General features: G+C 34.1%; 1 protein-coding gene across 7 annotated transcripts in view; it reads left to right on the plus strand.

The window, feature by feature from the left end:
• The window catches only part of GALNT13 (polypeptide N-acetylgalactosaminyltransferase 13), a 585,401-nt gene that overhangs the window by 256,117 nt on the left and 312,955 nt on the right, over window positions 1-16,329 (plus strand). For all 7 annotated transcript variants that reach the window (XM_054478803.2, XM_063647484.1, XM_063647481.1 and 4 more), the window contains one exon: window positions 12,270-12,438. In XM_054478803.2, the coding sequence (XP_054334778.1) occupies window positions 12,270-12,438 (169 nt within the window). The remainder of the gene's footprint in view (window positions 1-12,269; window positions 12,439-16,329) is intronic.

Here is a 16,329-nt window from a genome sequence, read left to right on the forward strand (position 1 = left end):
AAACACAAAATCCAGTGTAAATTAATAATGAACAGCAGGATTTATAATGACTGTGAGTAAATACAAAGATCAGCAGCTGGTTTATACAGATGGTCAATAAAATGTTGGAATGCCCAAAACATAAACATAAGGGGTGATGGTAGGAGGCAGGTAGTGATTAGATATGTGATCACTGAGGTTAACTGTTAGTTTTGGTAGAACATTGAGCTTTTTTTTCTTCCAGTAGAAATTTTCTTCATGAAAAAAATTATCAAAATGCTCCAATTCAAATTACAATGCCTCTTACAGCATGTATACATCAGTTTATTTTGATAGCCTGAAATGGCTGCTAGAGCATCTGAAAAATATCTGATTTAAAAATCAAGTAATCATTTAGGTCATAAGACATTTAGGTCCATTATTTGACAGCTAAATTGAATAATTGATATAATTTCATATTTCTGAATTTGCTGGTAAAATATGTGGGCTTCCTCTCAGAATTACATCTAGTCATTTGGAAATGCAAATCTTACAAATATTTATTAGCCTTATTTTATTTATTTTTTTTTAGCATCACAGAGATCAGTGATATTTTAACCCTACCTCAAGCAATAGATTCTGATTAATATATACAATTAAACAATCAAATTGTACTTTTAGGATTCCACTATATGTGCCTCACCATCCTAAACTACCTTTTATAGTTTTTGTATCCCTGCCATCCCAATTACCACACATACCAGAGTACACGCATAGATACAGTACCTTAGCAAACCATATTCTATGAAAACTGACAATGTGATTATCAGGAAAGAAAGCAAAGCATGCTGGTCATTTGAACTTTATCCCTATTTTGGCCCTCAGAAACGTCATGCAGTAATTTTTTCTTCTTCTTGATATTGTGCCAGTAATAATAATCAGTAAGAAAGTCAACCCCATGCCCAGCATGAATAGGTGAGTACTAAAATAAAATAATACCTATATAACAATCAATGCAATGTAACAGCGAAATGTCTTGAGACATGTAAAAGTGCGTGTTATCATCACTTTACCTATAGCAATTTTCAAAGTATGGGGTTTGCAACCCAGGAAATGTGGAAGATGCTTCATTGAAGTGGAAAAAATGAAACACTATTTTATTTTATTTTTATATCCTTATATATTATATATAATATGTAAAAATACATATCATCTTTATATTTATCTTTATGTTTTACCTTTTAATTTTCTATTTTTGATTTAAAGTGGTACCTATGTTAATTCCCAACAAGCATAATTTATTACAAATTCATACTCAAACATTTTTAATTGATTAATGAACATGGGGCCTGTTGCGAGAGGACTGTTAATGTACTCCTCCATGAGATCTCCTGATCATCAATTTTCCAATCATGTTCTTTGCAGTTCCCTTACCAGCTGGCGAACCTGTTAGCTACTGCTCACGGGTTAGTTCAGGTTCCTATCTCAAGCCATCTCTCCCTTCACACAGTGCTCAGTCAAATTTCCCCTCTAAATTTCTGCCTGATGGAAGGATATCCTTTCACTCACTGACTTGCAGGACCATGTATCAGGAGGAGGGTTATAAAGAAGCAACTGCTAGTAGTTGCTAGCATATCGGTGAATTCTTATTTAATCTAAGCTTGCAATTTTTCTTCCTTTATTAACTGGTCATAAGGTACTCCCTATGAAATTATAGTTGTGGTTGAGAGAGCCAACCTCAGCAACCCCACAGAGAAGAACTATGGAAATAAATGCCTTGACCTCATTCATCTTCTGTCTCCTAATACTCCGTCACTGCCTTACCAACCAGGAGTCAAAGGGCAAGGGACCCTGACTAGTATGGACATAGAGGTCAGCAACCCGGAGCACAGAGCTGGAGATGGTGCAGTCAGGCCTGTGGAGCCAAATAAATAGCATTCAGCACAACTGCCCTCAACAAAGTTTCACAGTCCAGCATTATATTTAATTTTATAACTTAAAATACTTTAGAGTATTTGAGGTGATCCATTTTTCTGTTCACACTTAGTCCAGTATTATTTTATAGATAATTCATAATTGCAAATTTTGTGAAAGATATATATATTTTTTACTTCCAAAAAGGACTTGTTAGAGCCTGCTAATACTTGCCTCATGTTTTCTGTGACTAAATTAATGTTTGGAGCTCTGTTAGATATTTTATGAAGGTTTATAATAAATAAAATGTTACATCCAGAAATTATTTTAAAAATATATGTCCACTTCCTAACTAGACATATAGTCAATGAATGCCGTAGTCTTTTCTTTATGACAAAAGCGAGTATATTTTTCAAACATGATGAATCCAGATATGTGATGATATACTGCATGCTGCTCAAAGCTTACTATTTTCTATCTGCGGAATAACTCATAATGAATATTGGATTATGTAAAGAGCTTCTGTAAAATGACCCTTGTTTTACTTGAGATGGTCCTTTTCCAAAGGGCTTCTCAAAACATCTGGCAGCCAGATTGGTGCTTTTGTTTCCAAAGAATTCGTGGTTATTTCAAAAAAAATTTTTTTTGGCCAAAAGGGAAGAATGGGGAAGATAAGGATATTTCCTGTATAAAGCCGAAACTAAGGCCATTACTGGAGCCATTGCAAGATAAGGGCCTTTTAAATATTTTTTTATTGAGGAAGTTCATTCTTAATGCATAAGAAAATAATTTCATATTTCAGCATAATTTTATTACCTTAGTGAACACTTTAAAAGTTGGGTCAATGGTTTCCAGGAAACATTTGTGACTATAGCATGTGCCAAACAACCACTTATTGTATATAAGAAGAGGATGAGCTTAATGTGTATTAGTAGAGTATATTATAAGGATGATTGTGAAAGGAGTGGTAAACATTTTTATAGTAATATAGGAGTGTGCTTTTTCCTAAAAAGGAAACGAGGACCTTGCTACTTGTTTTTTCTCAGCTACTAAATATTTTCCTTATCTGTAAATTGTAATGAATTTCCTGTGAGGAACTTATATCCTAGAACAAATCGTATTCCTTTATAGGTGCTCCTCTCCCCACTTCTCATCTTATGTCCATTAAGAAACTGTCTTTCCATGGAACTCTGATCCTTTCTTTTTCATGCCCCAACATCTACTGACTCCACTTTGTACCTGTCACTATAAAAGCCAGGTTATATTCATTTTCACTGAAGCCAGATTTTTCATTAATACGTAGCTAAAATTACCCTAGTGGGTGTATTAGTCAGGGTTCTTTAGAGGGAAACATTAATAGGATAGATGCATATATAAAAAGGGAGTTTATTAAGAAATATTGATTCACATGATCAGAAGGTGAAGTCCCACAATAGGCTGTCTGCAAGCTGAGGAGCAAGGAAGCCAGTCCGAGTCCCAAAACCTCAAAAGTAGGGAAGCCAACAGTGCAGCCTTCAGTCTGTGGCCAAAGGCCCGAGAGCCTCTTGCAAACCACTGATGTAAGTCCAAGAGCCCAAAAGCTGAAGAGCTTGGAGTACCATGTTTGAGGGCAGAAAGCATCCAGTACAGGAGAAAGATGAAGGCTAGAAGACTCAGCCAGTATAGTCCTTCCACATTTCTCTGCCTGCTTTTACCTAACCACACTAGCAGCTGATTAAATTGTGCCCACCCAGATTGAGGGTGGGTCTGCCTTTCCAGGTCCACTGATTCAAAAGTTAATCTCCTTTGGCCACACCCTCACAGGCACACCCAGGAACAATAATTTACATCCTTCATCCAAACAAATCAAGTTGACACTCAATATTAACCATCATAGTAGGTAATGTACTGATTTAGAAAATATAGATAATGCAAAAGAAAGACGTAAAAGGCCCTTTAATTAAATGAACCACTGCTAATCTTCATTGCTAATATGTGCATATACTTCATTTAACTTTTGTTTTTCCAAAAATAGGCTTATTTTATAACATTGTTTTATAATCCTTTTTTTCTTTACTTAGTATAACATGAACATCTCCCACATCATTAAATATTCTTCTATGCATCATTTTAATCACTGCATAGTTTTCTTATATGAATGCAACACAATTTATGCAGTACGGTATATAAGTTATTTGTGGGGGTGATGATATATACACTTATAATGGGATCCATGCACAAACACACATGCATACACAAGCTACTTTAATCATGTATGCAGGGCTGGGCGCAGTAGCTCATGCCTGTAATCCCAGCACTTTGGGAGGCTGAGGCGGCTCGGTCACCTGAGGTCAAGAATTCAAGACCAAGCTGGCCAACATGGTGAAACCCTGTCTCTACTAAAAATAAAAAAAAATTAAAAAAAAATTAGCTGGGCGTGCTTGTGCACGCCTGTAATCCCAGCTACTTGGGAGACTAAGGCAGGAGAATTGCTTGAACCAGGGAGGCAGAGGTTGCAGTGGGCCAAGATCACGCCATTGCACTCCAGCCTGGGTGACAGAGCAAGACTCTGTCTCAAAAAAAAAAACATGTATGCAGGTAAATCTTTGGACAAATCTATATATGTTTTAGAATATATTTTTAAAAGGAATTTGTGAGTCATAAGTCACAAGCTATGATTCATTTGGTTGTATAGAATAGTATGGGAAGGTGTGATGTGGGCATCCACTGTAGTGCCTATTGGCTTTGGCATATAACCTTCCATCTAAACTAAATGGTGAAATTATTTAACTATCTTATTTAGGAAGAGATTGTGAGCGAGAAAGGCAGAATAAATGATCAGTGATTGTACAGCAAATAGCTGACAATATTTAATAAGCCCCAGTTTGTGTTGAAGTATTGTTAAGACTCCTTTGTAGTAGTTATACAAAATATTATTTTTATTAAAAGTTACTATTGGGGCATTGAAATAAATTAAACATGGACTTTTTAAATTTAAATGGTGATTTGTTAAATCTCTACTTATGATCTAATTTGTGATCTAATTAAACCCATTAAGACCATAGTCTCCACACATTTTCATTGTGAGTTGCTATGATTAAAGATTTTTGAGCTTGTATTAACACATATCAATTTATTTATAATGTCTATACATATAGTAATCTCAACTCAATTCTTCTAACTTTTTTCAGTAACATGACAGACCATTTTATATATATCTGAGATGGGGAAAACCCACCTTAAAAACCTCTATTCTAATTACTTTTTCATCAGTCTTTTGATAATAGAACTAGATTGTCTATAAATTGGCTTCTACTTTAAAAAAATTATTCACTGATTGAATGGACAGTGGCAAGTACTAGGATGAGCCAAAATTGGTGCACAATGCTTTGGTGAGGCTCATAGACTAACGGAGGAATGAAAATAGTTATGTTAATAAAAATAACACTGACAAGTATAACAAATAGACCCAAAATTCTAATGGTTTAGCAAAATAGAGTTGTTGTTTTGTTTTGTTTTTCATGTAAATTTTGCAATGGATATTTCTCATGAGCAAATGGCTCTCTTCCAAGCAGTGATTCAGACATCTAGGTTACTGCTGGTAGTGTCGACTGCTGTTTTCCACACATGGCTTCCAAAGTTGCTACAGCAGGGGAAAGTACATGGAGAACCACACATGGGAAGTTTTTATGAGCCTGGCCTTAAATTGGCACATATCATTTCTATTCTCGGTTAAGGACCACACCTAACTGCAGGGCAGGCTGGAAAATGTTGCACAGCTATCTGTCCAAGAGGAACAACAACTACATTAGTTCAATAGTTAGAATCTCTGTGATAACATGCAAAAACTGGAATTGCAACATTATGAAAAGTATAATGGAATAATGTAAAAGAGCTATAAAATTATAAAAGAGAGTTATCTTACCTGAAAGTTGAAATTGGTCTTCAGAGATGAACAGGGATTATTTGAGTGATCAGAGGTTGAAGGAACTTTCTGGCAAAAGAAATATACAGAAAGTCAAAGAGATGAGAAAAGGAATAATTCTAATACAGCATGGTTAATTTTCAATTCACCCATTAAATTTCCACTACTTTTTCAAAAGGTATTTTCAGGCAAATTTACAAAGATGTACACATAAGGAAGAATATTAATTGTATTGCGTTTATAATAGACACGATTGAAAACAACATAAATATTCAAAGAAAAAGCATTGGTTAAATAAATGATGGTATATCCAAACTTTGGAATATTTTGCAGCCATTAGAAAATAAGTATGGATTCACATATTTATTTGGAAAGGTTTCCACAAATGTTTTTTAAATGATAAAAATTAGCATGTACAGGCTGCTCATGGTGGCTCACGCCTGTAATCTCGGCAGTCTGGGAGGCCGAGGCGGAAAGATCACCTGAGGTCAGGAGTTTGAGACCAGCCTGGCCAACATGGCGAAATCCAGTGTCTACTAAAAATACAAAAATTAGCTGGGCATGGTGGTGGGCACCTGTAATTCCAGCTACTGAAGAGGCTGAGGCGCAAGAATCGCTTGAACCCAGGAGGTGGAGGTTGCAGTGAGCTGAGATCGCACCACTGCACTCCAGCCTGGGTAACAGAGGGAGACTCCGTCTCAAAAAACAAACAAACAACAAATTGGCATGTACAATAATGTTGAATGAAATTATAAAATTCAGCATGTATGAATGGTCCTATTTTAAATACATATGTATGTTTATGTACAGACTATTGCTGACTGTTCATTCAAGCAGTAGTTTAATTGATTTTTCACTGTTTTTCTATAGTGGCTTCCTTCTTTGCTTTCTTCCTGCCTGCCTGCCTGCCTTCCTGCCTACCTTCATCCTTGTAAATGAGCATGCATTATTTTTATCATAAAAATAATATATTTTGAGTAAAAAAAAAATGTTGGTGATCAGTGTTCTCTTGTTTCTGTGGATAATCTCTCTTAGCTAGCTGATGTAAAATGCTACCTTATTGATTATCTAACAGATGACACCCTTCTGAGAAATAGTAGCTAATATATGCTAGACTTGGTACAGCCAGGGCTTGCTATTTACAACTTTCTACATAAAAAATGAAAAACAAATCTTATTGTCAGATGTGTCAGATTTGTAAAAGTTGTATATAGTTTATTTTCAAAGGGATGCTAAATGAATTGCTACTTGTCATACATTAAATAGAATAAATTTAGTTGTTTAATTTATAGGTTAGCTATCATTGATATGTAAAGTCTATTTTTGTTTCTAAGAGAAATGGGCCAAAGAAAGTGTATACTGAGTCCCCTTATTTTATTAAGAATTAACCCTGAGCCACGTGTGATGGTGGGTTCTTGTAGTGTCAGCTACTCACGGAGGCTAAGGAGGGAGGATCCCTTGAGCCCAGAAGTTCAAGGTTGTAGTGAGCTGTGACTGTGAAACTACACTTCAGTCTAGGTGACATAGAGAAAACCCCATCTCTTTTAAAACAATGAAAAAGGCAATTACTCAAATAATTATCCTTGATAAACTAGAGCCTTTGGACTGGCAAAAGAGCATGATCTGGGTAATGGTGAGTGGAGGGTAAAGTGGTTTTTGTGGTGGAGGGGTGGTGGAAAAACCAGTATGGTTTTCATATCTTCTGTGTCATCTATAAACAGATGATCTATTGACAAGACCAAAAGCATTGTTTTAGGGAAATTGATTTATTGGTAGCAGAGTATGAATATTCAAATATGAGAGGGACTAAAAGTCAGTGTTTCTAATTTATTACAATTGTAAAATTGGAAGTAATGAAAGATCTACAATACCAATGAAAAGAAAGATTTTAAAGGAAAATATACAGAAATTAACAACTGAGTAGATCTGAGAATAGAAATACAATTTGAAAGATTATTTTGACAAGCAAGGCTATGGGATATTATTTAGATTTTGATTCAATGTTATGCTTGTACCATTATTCATCACATATTACTATGTTCTCTAACAGAATAAAATCATTACTTTAAAATCAATCAACTTGAAAAGTTTTTTGTTGTTTGCTTTTGCTTCAAGCTTTTTCCTAGATACAGACTAGTTCATTTCTCTTTTTTCAAAGAGACACTGCTCATTAATAAAGGGGTAATTCTGCAAATAAGAAAATGTTCACAATGCAATATACATAAGCAAATAATGCAATTGATAAATAGTGTTCTTTTTGGTAGATTTATCAGTTGGTTTGTTTATAATATGATCATCTTTAACACTGGGAATTCTAAGATTAAAATAAATGTAAATTCAATTTTTAAAGTAGGTTCTGTGTTAAAGAAAATGAAAGGTATAAAATGATTCTGGTTTTATCATATTTCTAAAAGCTTTTTAATGTCATTTTGAGTCAAATTAATTATTTTTTTAAATAATTTCACTATATAATTAGGAAGAAAATAGCTCATAGCATAATAAATTAATCTCTTTTTGAAGTCTACACCAGCTTTGGTATTTGAACATTTCATCCATATTCAAATCAACAATAAAAAAACCGCAATGTAGATTTACTTGCCTTCTGCATTACATTTGCCTATTAGAGTAGATAAGTAGCACACATATTTAAATGGCAAGTGTTTTTTTTTTTTTCCTCTGACTATGGGGAAGCATAGTATTTTGTGAGTACATGAGTTTCTTTGTGTGTGTGCTATGTAAAGGAAATCAACAGGTGAGAAAAATGTATAGAAATTGATATTTAAAGGTGCTTAAGACCCACGATAAGTCACAACACCCAACTGCTTATTCTTTCCCATTTGTTATTTATGCTTTTTGAAGAATTAGAAAAGTGTTTTCTTCTGGTAAGATGCCTTCCTCCAGGTTAAAGCCAGAAAAAGTAAAAGGCTAGTTCCCCACTATAATTACTTAACATTCTTTTTGCTTGAGCAAAGTGAAAAACACCAATAGGCCTGCTTATACACAGGAAACACACACACACACACACACACACACGCATGCACACACACACATTTTTAAAATGTCAAATATATATTCATTAGAAGCTGTAACAGAAAAATGTATTTAACTCTGGGGAGAAGACACTTAACCTGATATTCTTTAAGTTGTTACCTATTCTCCACTAAGAAACTGAGAATAATTAGGAGAATGACTACATGTTGTTGCAAGTAGTCCCAGGTATACGGACACTGTTTATGACCATTTTAATTTCATTGATTATGATACCAAAACATGGCACAATTACTCCTGCTACCACTGATAAAACTATAACTTACATAATGTGAAAATAAAAGTGTCATGCCTTTGAATATATTGCAAATATCGAATACTTCTGTGTGCTTTAAATTGACCTTCATAGCTTAAGATGTTAGAGTTGAGCCCGTGTCTTTTCCAGAGAGCGAAATTTTAATCCTATCTGCTTCCTACTCTTGGAAGCATTGTGTTGATTATGGTGACTTTCTCTGCAGCATGTCTTTTTATCAGTTTACAGACGGTGAAAGGGATCAGAACATGCACCCCCAAATATGCCACTTTGTCATATGGGTTATTTTAAGCTGCAGGCTCTTTCTTAAGAAAGAGCACATGCAGGAAGCTGTTTCTGATCTCCCTGTTTCTGCCTAAAAGAAGGTCACAAAGTTTCCCATGATACAAATCCCCCCACCCCTTCCCACTGTATTAGAAAGCAAAAATTGTTCTCGTCACCAGAAGTTAGGAGTCAACACTGGAATGGACCTATGCAAACAAGCTTACTAAAATAACCCTAATCTCCTCATAGTTTTCCCCATATATTTCCTAGTTACTAACCCACAATTTACTGCCCCTAGCTCCCTACCTAAATCTCCTTTGTATTACCACTTACTGACCACTTATTATTCTTTGTTTCAAATGATATACAAGTTTTTGGGTCTAAAAGGTTCTTTGACCTTCCTTTTCCTTCTGAAGACTCCTGTGTACACATAAAAATACATTTGTATGCTCTTCTCCTATTAATCTGTATTATGCCAGTTTAATTCTTAGATCACCACAGAATGTAAGAGGATAAAGAAGGTTTTGTTCCCCTACAAAGATATTGAAAACAACTGTAAACAGGGAATTGCTTTCTTAATTTCCAAAAATTATGTTTAAAAATGTACCCCAAATTATTTAACCATTCAAAAGAATCACAAATTTTCAAAATGTTAAGAATCAGAATATTTTTTATACCGGGAAAATGTATCTCTTTTTTATGGAATTAAAGTTACAGTCCAAAATATGTTAAAACAAAAAAACCTAAACTGAATATTTATGGTTAATAGGAGCTCCCATGTCACCTGTTTATGTTCTTATTTCAGAATAGAAAGACTCACAAAGAAGCCACATATAAATTCATTTAATACTTTCCGTAGACTAAAAAATTTTTTTAATCTTACAAATGAAAGATACCTTAATGTCATTGTCTCACCGACATCACAAATTCATCCAAAGCCAAATCCAATAACGTCATCTGAGTTTAGGGATGTTACATATACTAACACCTAAAGAAAATTATTTTTATTGGAATTTTATTTCTTAAATTTAGAAAAATATACCTTCTCATAAAATTTCTGCCATTATTTCTATTTTTGCTTTTTTTTTTCTTTATTATTATTATTATTATTATTATTATTATTATTATTATACTTTAGGCTCTATGGTACATGTGCGCAACGTGCAGGTAAGTTACATATGTATACATGTGCCATGTTTATTGCGGCATTATTCACAATAGCAAAGACTTGGAACCAACCCAAATGTCCAACAATGATAGACTGGATTAAGAAAATGTGGCACATATACACCATGGAATACTATGCAGCCATAAAAAATGATGAGTTCACGTCCTTTGTAGGGACATGGATGAAATTGGAAATCATCATTCTCAGTAAACTATCGCAAGAACAAAAAACCAAACACCGCATATTCTCACTCATAGGTGAGAATTGAACAATGAGAACACATGGACACAGGAAGGGGAACATCACACTTCGGGGACTATTTTTGCTTTTTAAAGTGAATGATAATCTTTGTAAACTTTATTTTGATGACAACTTTTTAAATAGTTTGAAATTGAATACATTTTTTTTCCTATATTCAATGTTTCCAGTTCTAACTATTTTTATATATGTGAGAGGATTTCAAAGCCAATCACTTTTTTTACCCATATCTAAAGGTCCTTAGAGATGCCTATTCTCTTATAAGGTTTGACTCATGCCATTACAAAGTCATCAACTGGATGGTCAACTGTGTATTCATGCTAATAATACCAGTTTTGCTGTTTTGTGACTATGATGGTCGGCTCAGAGCAAAATTTGCTGGATGTGTTCTATACTAGTTTTTACCATATTCATACATTATTTTAGAATTTATGTTTTTAATGAAATGTTCTAACTTAAAAATTATTTTCATATGCATTATAGTCCTTATTTTTTTTCAGTATTTCAAGGTATGCTGTGCCTATATATGTGCCTTTTAATTTATATGGAAATTAAACTCAGTAAGATTAATATGTTAGAAACTATAATATAGCAGAACACTGGAAGAGTCAAGACATTGGAAGAGTCAAGACCAGAACCACATTCCTTTCACTTTAACCTAATTTAATATCACTGTGAAGAGTAACTTCAGGATGCATTTGGGCCAACTGGCACTTTGTCTTATTACTATATATTAGCATGCATACAGGTATGTGTAGGCAACACACACACACACACACACACCTTGAAACATATACTTTAGATCTAGAAGGGACTTTAGTGTAGTGATAACTTGGGAGAAGTGGCGAGAAAATTAGCCTATATATCAAATCCTGTGTTCTCTTCATGAATATTCAAGCCCAGAATATTATTGTGAAGTTTCAATTATAGAGCACATAGTATCCAAATTCAACTTGACATTTGAAGTTATATGTCACCACTATGAAGCTTCTTTTGACACAATTCAAAATGTTTTGACAAAGGAATTAAATTATTATGGGATTAAGCCTTATTAGTTTTGTTTGCCTTTATAAAGATGTAATGGCAGTAGATATGTGAAATATCGAAACATTTAATTGGATGTGAAAATAAATTAATCTAGTATTCTTTAAAGTTCTCTTATTTTGCATTATTTTGTCTGCCTAGTGTTCAACTTCATTTTTCTCTAATAAGTGTATGAAATATATGACAGAAATTTTAAGATTTGGTATTTTGTATGTTTAGAATTATTTTCTTAATGTTTAGTCATCATATAATTTATCTAAACTTGGAAGATAATATGCAGAATTGATGTTTTTCTTTAGCAGAGTGTGTGGTTTATAATCAGTAAAATCTTGATCCTTATATTATAAAACCTGTATGTAAATAATATGCTTCAGAATCTAATCAGACACACAAGTTAATTTATTCAGTTCATTATCTGTGTGTTTGTATGTATGTCTGTATCTCTGTATGTCTTACAGCTGTTATTTCAAGAAACCAAGAAGGGCCAGGAGAAATGGGAAAAGCTGTGTTGATTCCTAAAGATGACCAGGAGAAAATGAAAGAGCTGTTTAAAATCAATCAGTTTAACCTTATGGCCAGTGATTTGATTGCCCTTAATAGAAGTCTGCCAGATGTAAGATTAGAAGGGTAAGTTTACATTTATTGTATAATCTTTTACATTCATAATCACCAGATTTCAGAATCTGAGAACTTCAGCTAACTCAGATTATATCAATTCTAGCAATGTGTGGTTCTGAGTACCTATCACATAGCAGGAATTTATTGTGCGTGCATATGCTGAAAAAGACGAACTATTTTCTTCCCTAGCAAAGCAAAATACATTACTTGCAAAGATGCTGCAAAATACTCAGGCCAAACAGGTTTTTCTATGTGAGATGTTTTTTGTTGTTGTCGTTTTGTTTTGCTTTCTTTATCATACCAGTACAGAGCAAATATGCTCTTTAGTAGATTACAGTTGTATATTGCTTAACACTGCAGAAATGTTCTGGAAAATGTGTCATTAGGCAATTTTGTCATTGTGTAAGCATCATAGGTGTACTTACACAAACCTATATTGTATGGACTACTACATTTCTAGGTTATATAATGTAGCCTATTGTTTCTAGGCTGTAACTCTGTACAGCATATGACTGTACTGAACACTAGGGATAAATGTAACATTATATTAAGTATTTTTGTATCTAAACATAGAAAAGGTATAGTAAAAACATGGTATAACAGATAAAAATTTGTATACCTGTATAGGTCATGTAGCATGAATGGAGCTTGCAGGACTGAAAGTTGCTCTGTGTGAGTCAGTGAGTGTGTAGTGAACGTGAAGGCTTAGGGCATTACTGTATGCTACTGTAGACTTTATAAACACTATACACTTAGGTTATACTAAATTTATTTTTAAAATTTCTTTCTTCAGTAATGAATTAACCTTACATTACTGTGATATTTTTACTTCATAAAGTCTTGAATTTTTTTCACTTTTAAACTGTTTAGTATTAATACTTAGCTTAAAACACAAGCACACTATACGGCTGTAAAAAATATTTTCTTTCTTTATATCCTTATTCTGTAGTTTTTTTCCGTTTTTAATGTAATTTTTAATTTTTTCTGTTAAAAACGAAGACACAAACATACACATTAGCCTAGGTCTATTCAGGGTCAGGATCATCAAAACATCACAAGGCAATAGGAATCTTTCTGATTCATTATAATCTTATGAGACTCTCATCATATATGTGATCTGTCATTGTGTAATGCATGGCTGTATTTGCCTTACTGCATAAAAACGTCCATATACTTTGCTTATAAAAAGTATACCTGCATTGCTATTCCAGCATAAAAATAGCTCATTGCCTATATGACTCTTTGACCCTATAAAAGTGGTTTATTATGGTTTCCAGCAATTTATACTGCTGTTTATAATTAGAATGCTTAATTATCAGCTATGGAAGAAATATGCACTTGGAAATAACATTGCACGAAAAATGATGTTGAAAAATTCAACTTTTATGTGATTAACTTTAAGCTATGCTCTAGATAGTTGAACATATTTTAAACACATGTAATAAAATGAAAGTATTTAGTGGCAGAGTTGTAATTCTAATATATGGTCCTTGTAAAGCAAACTCTTGTCATTAATAAAAGATGTGTTTTGAGATTTTAGAAAATCTCCAAATTTACAAATATACTCCAGGACACACTTCCATGTAAATAGAAATTGTTCTTTTGAGCCCTTAATGATTTTTCTCTACATGCAATAGAACATAATTAATGCAAATAAAATTTGCCACCTCTAGTGGGCTACATTACACTATTGTGTCATGATATCAGCATCATATTTACTAACTCTTATTTTTTTCTTTCTGAATTACTTCATATAATATGAAAACCTTGGCTGGGCTTGGTGGCTCATGCCTGTAATCCTAGCACTTTGGGAGGGCAAGGCAGGCGGATCACCTTAGGTCAGGAGTTCGAGACCAGCCTGACCAATATGGTAAAACCCCATCTCTACTAAAAATACAAAATTAGCTGGGTGTGGTGGTGCATGCCTGTAATCCCAGCTACTCGGGAGGCTGAGGCAGGAGAATCACTTGAACCTGAGAGGCAGAAGTTGGAGTGAGCCGAGATTTTGCTATTGCACTCCAGCCTGGGCAACAAGAGCGAAACTCTGTCTCAAAAAAAAAAAAAAAAAAGAAAGGAAAAGAAAAAAGAAAACCTTATTGAGATTCCAGTGCTCATAATTGTCAGAGGTTTATTTGGTATCTTAGTAACTGCTTTGTCACAACCATTGTATAGTTTTGAAATGTCTCTCTCAACAAAATCACAAGTAATTACATACTGTGGACATTTTTGGCCCCTGGGAAATAGTTCAACATTTAATATTAAATTTGCGCATTGCAAATTATTATGTAAAAATAATTTTACATGTAGTCCTGTGCATATGTGTTTGTGTGTGTATATATATATATATATATTTGTTTGTACATAGATACATTTAAAAGTATATACAATAAGCATATACAAAAAATGTACAATAAACACAGTCTTCAAAGCAATTTTGAGCATTTTAGGTGCTAAGTTTATAATGTTTAAACATTGCATTTATTACTTTGTTTTATATGCTGTAGTATGCTGTAGTGCAATGGTCCCCAACATTTTGGCACTGGGGACCAGTTTTGTGGAAGACAATTTTTCTACAGATTTGGAGGTGGTGGGTTGGGGGTTGGGGGTGATTTCAAGATGAAACTGTTCTAACTCAGTTGATCAGGCATTAGGTTCTCATAAGGAGCACACAGCCTTGATCCTTCACATGTGCAGTTCACAATAGGGTTTGTGCTCCTATGAAAATCTAATGCGGTGGCTGATCTGACGGGAGACTGAGTTCAGGTGATAATGCTTGCTCTCAGGCAGCTCACCTCCTGCTGTGTGGCTGGGTTCCTATAACAGGCCAGGACCAGTACTGGTCCTCGGCCCCAGGGACCTCTGCTGTAGTGTGATCAAATGAGTGGCTATGATACTTATATATTCCAGGAAACTAGATAAACACTATTTCAAGTTTTTAAAAAATCTTGACTTTCAACTGTCAGAATACAAATAAATCAGAACCATGAATTTAAAAAAAAAAAAGTAAGTCTTCATTGAGCTAATGTTTAAAATATTCATAGCCAGTAATTTTTTTTTTCTTTTAAGAATCTCTGCCGGGCACAGTGGCTCACACCTGTAATCCCACCACTTTGGGAGGCTGAGGCGGGCGGATCACCTGAAGTCACGGGTTTGAGACCAACCTGGCCAACATGGTGAAACCCCGTCTCTACTACAAATACAAAAATTAGCCAGGTGTGGTGGCCCACGCCTGTAATCCCAGCTACTCAGGAGGCTGAGGCAGGAGAATCACTTGAACCCAGGAGGCAGAGGTTGCAGTGAGCCGTCATTGTGCCACTGCACTCCAGCCTGGGCGACAGAGTGAGACTGTCTCACAAAAAAAAAAAAAAAAAAAAAAGAATCTCTTAGCTCTAGTTTGTTGTCTTAGTCTAAGAAAAAAAGGATCCCTTAGCATACTAAGTTTATGAGTAAGTCTTAAACTGTGGAGCAATCCAACATTTTAAATGAATAATTCAAGTTGCTTAGCATGTAAAGTACATAAAATATACTGTGGTTTATTATTGCTTGAATTTTCATATTTTACAAATTGTCTCTGAAATAATATTAATGAAATAACTTTTCATTTTATCTTTATATAAAACTACAGTGTATGTTATAAGTAAGAAAACAGTAATACCATGCAGAATTCCTAGACAAGTCACAATGTATGAGGTTTACCAGGGACATTTGCAAGTCATCTTGAATGACTCAATTGTGGGACTGCCTGGGAACAACTAATGTTGAAAAACTTACCATGAGTCACATATCCAAACCGTTATTTAAAAGATGTAGAAATGTTAATACTCATTTGATCTAGAAAATACTTTTATAATTTGATCATATGCCAGTTACAGTTCATTTTTTGGATAATTATAACTTAAA

The sequence above is a fragment of the Pongo pygmaeus genome, chromosome 11, assembly GCF_028885625.2.
Source record: "Pongo pygmaeus isolate AG05252 chromosome 11, NHGRI_mPonPyg2-v2.0_pri, whole genome shotgun sequence".
In the NCBI taxonomy this organism is placed as follows: Eukaryota; Metazoa; Chordata; class Mammalia; order Primates; family Hominidae; genus Pongo; species Pongo pygmaeus.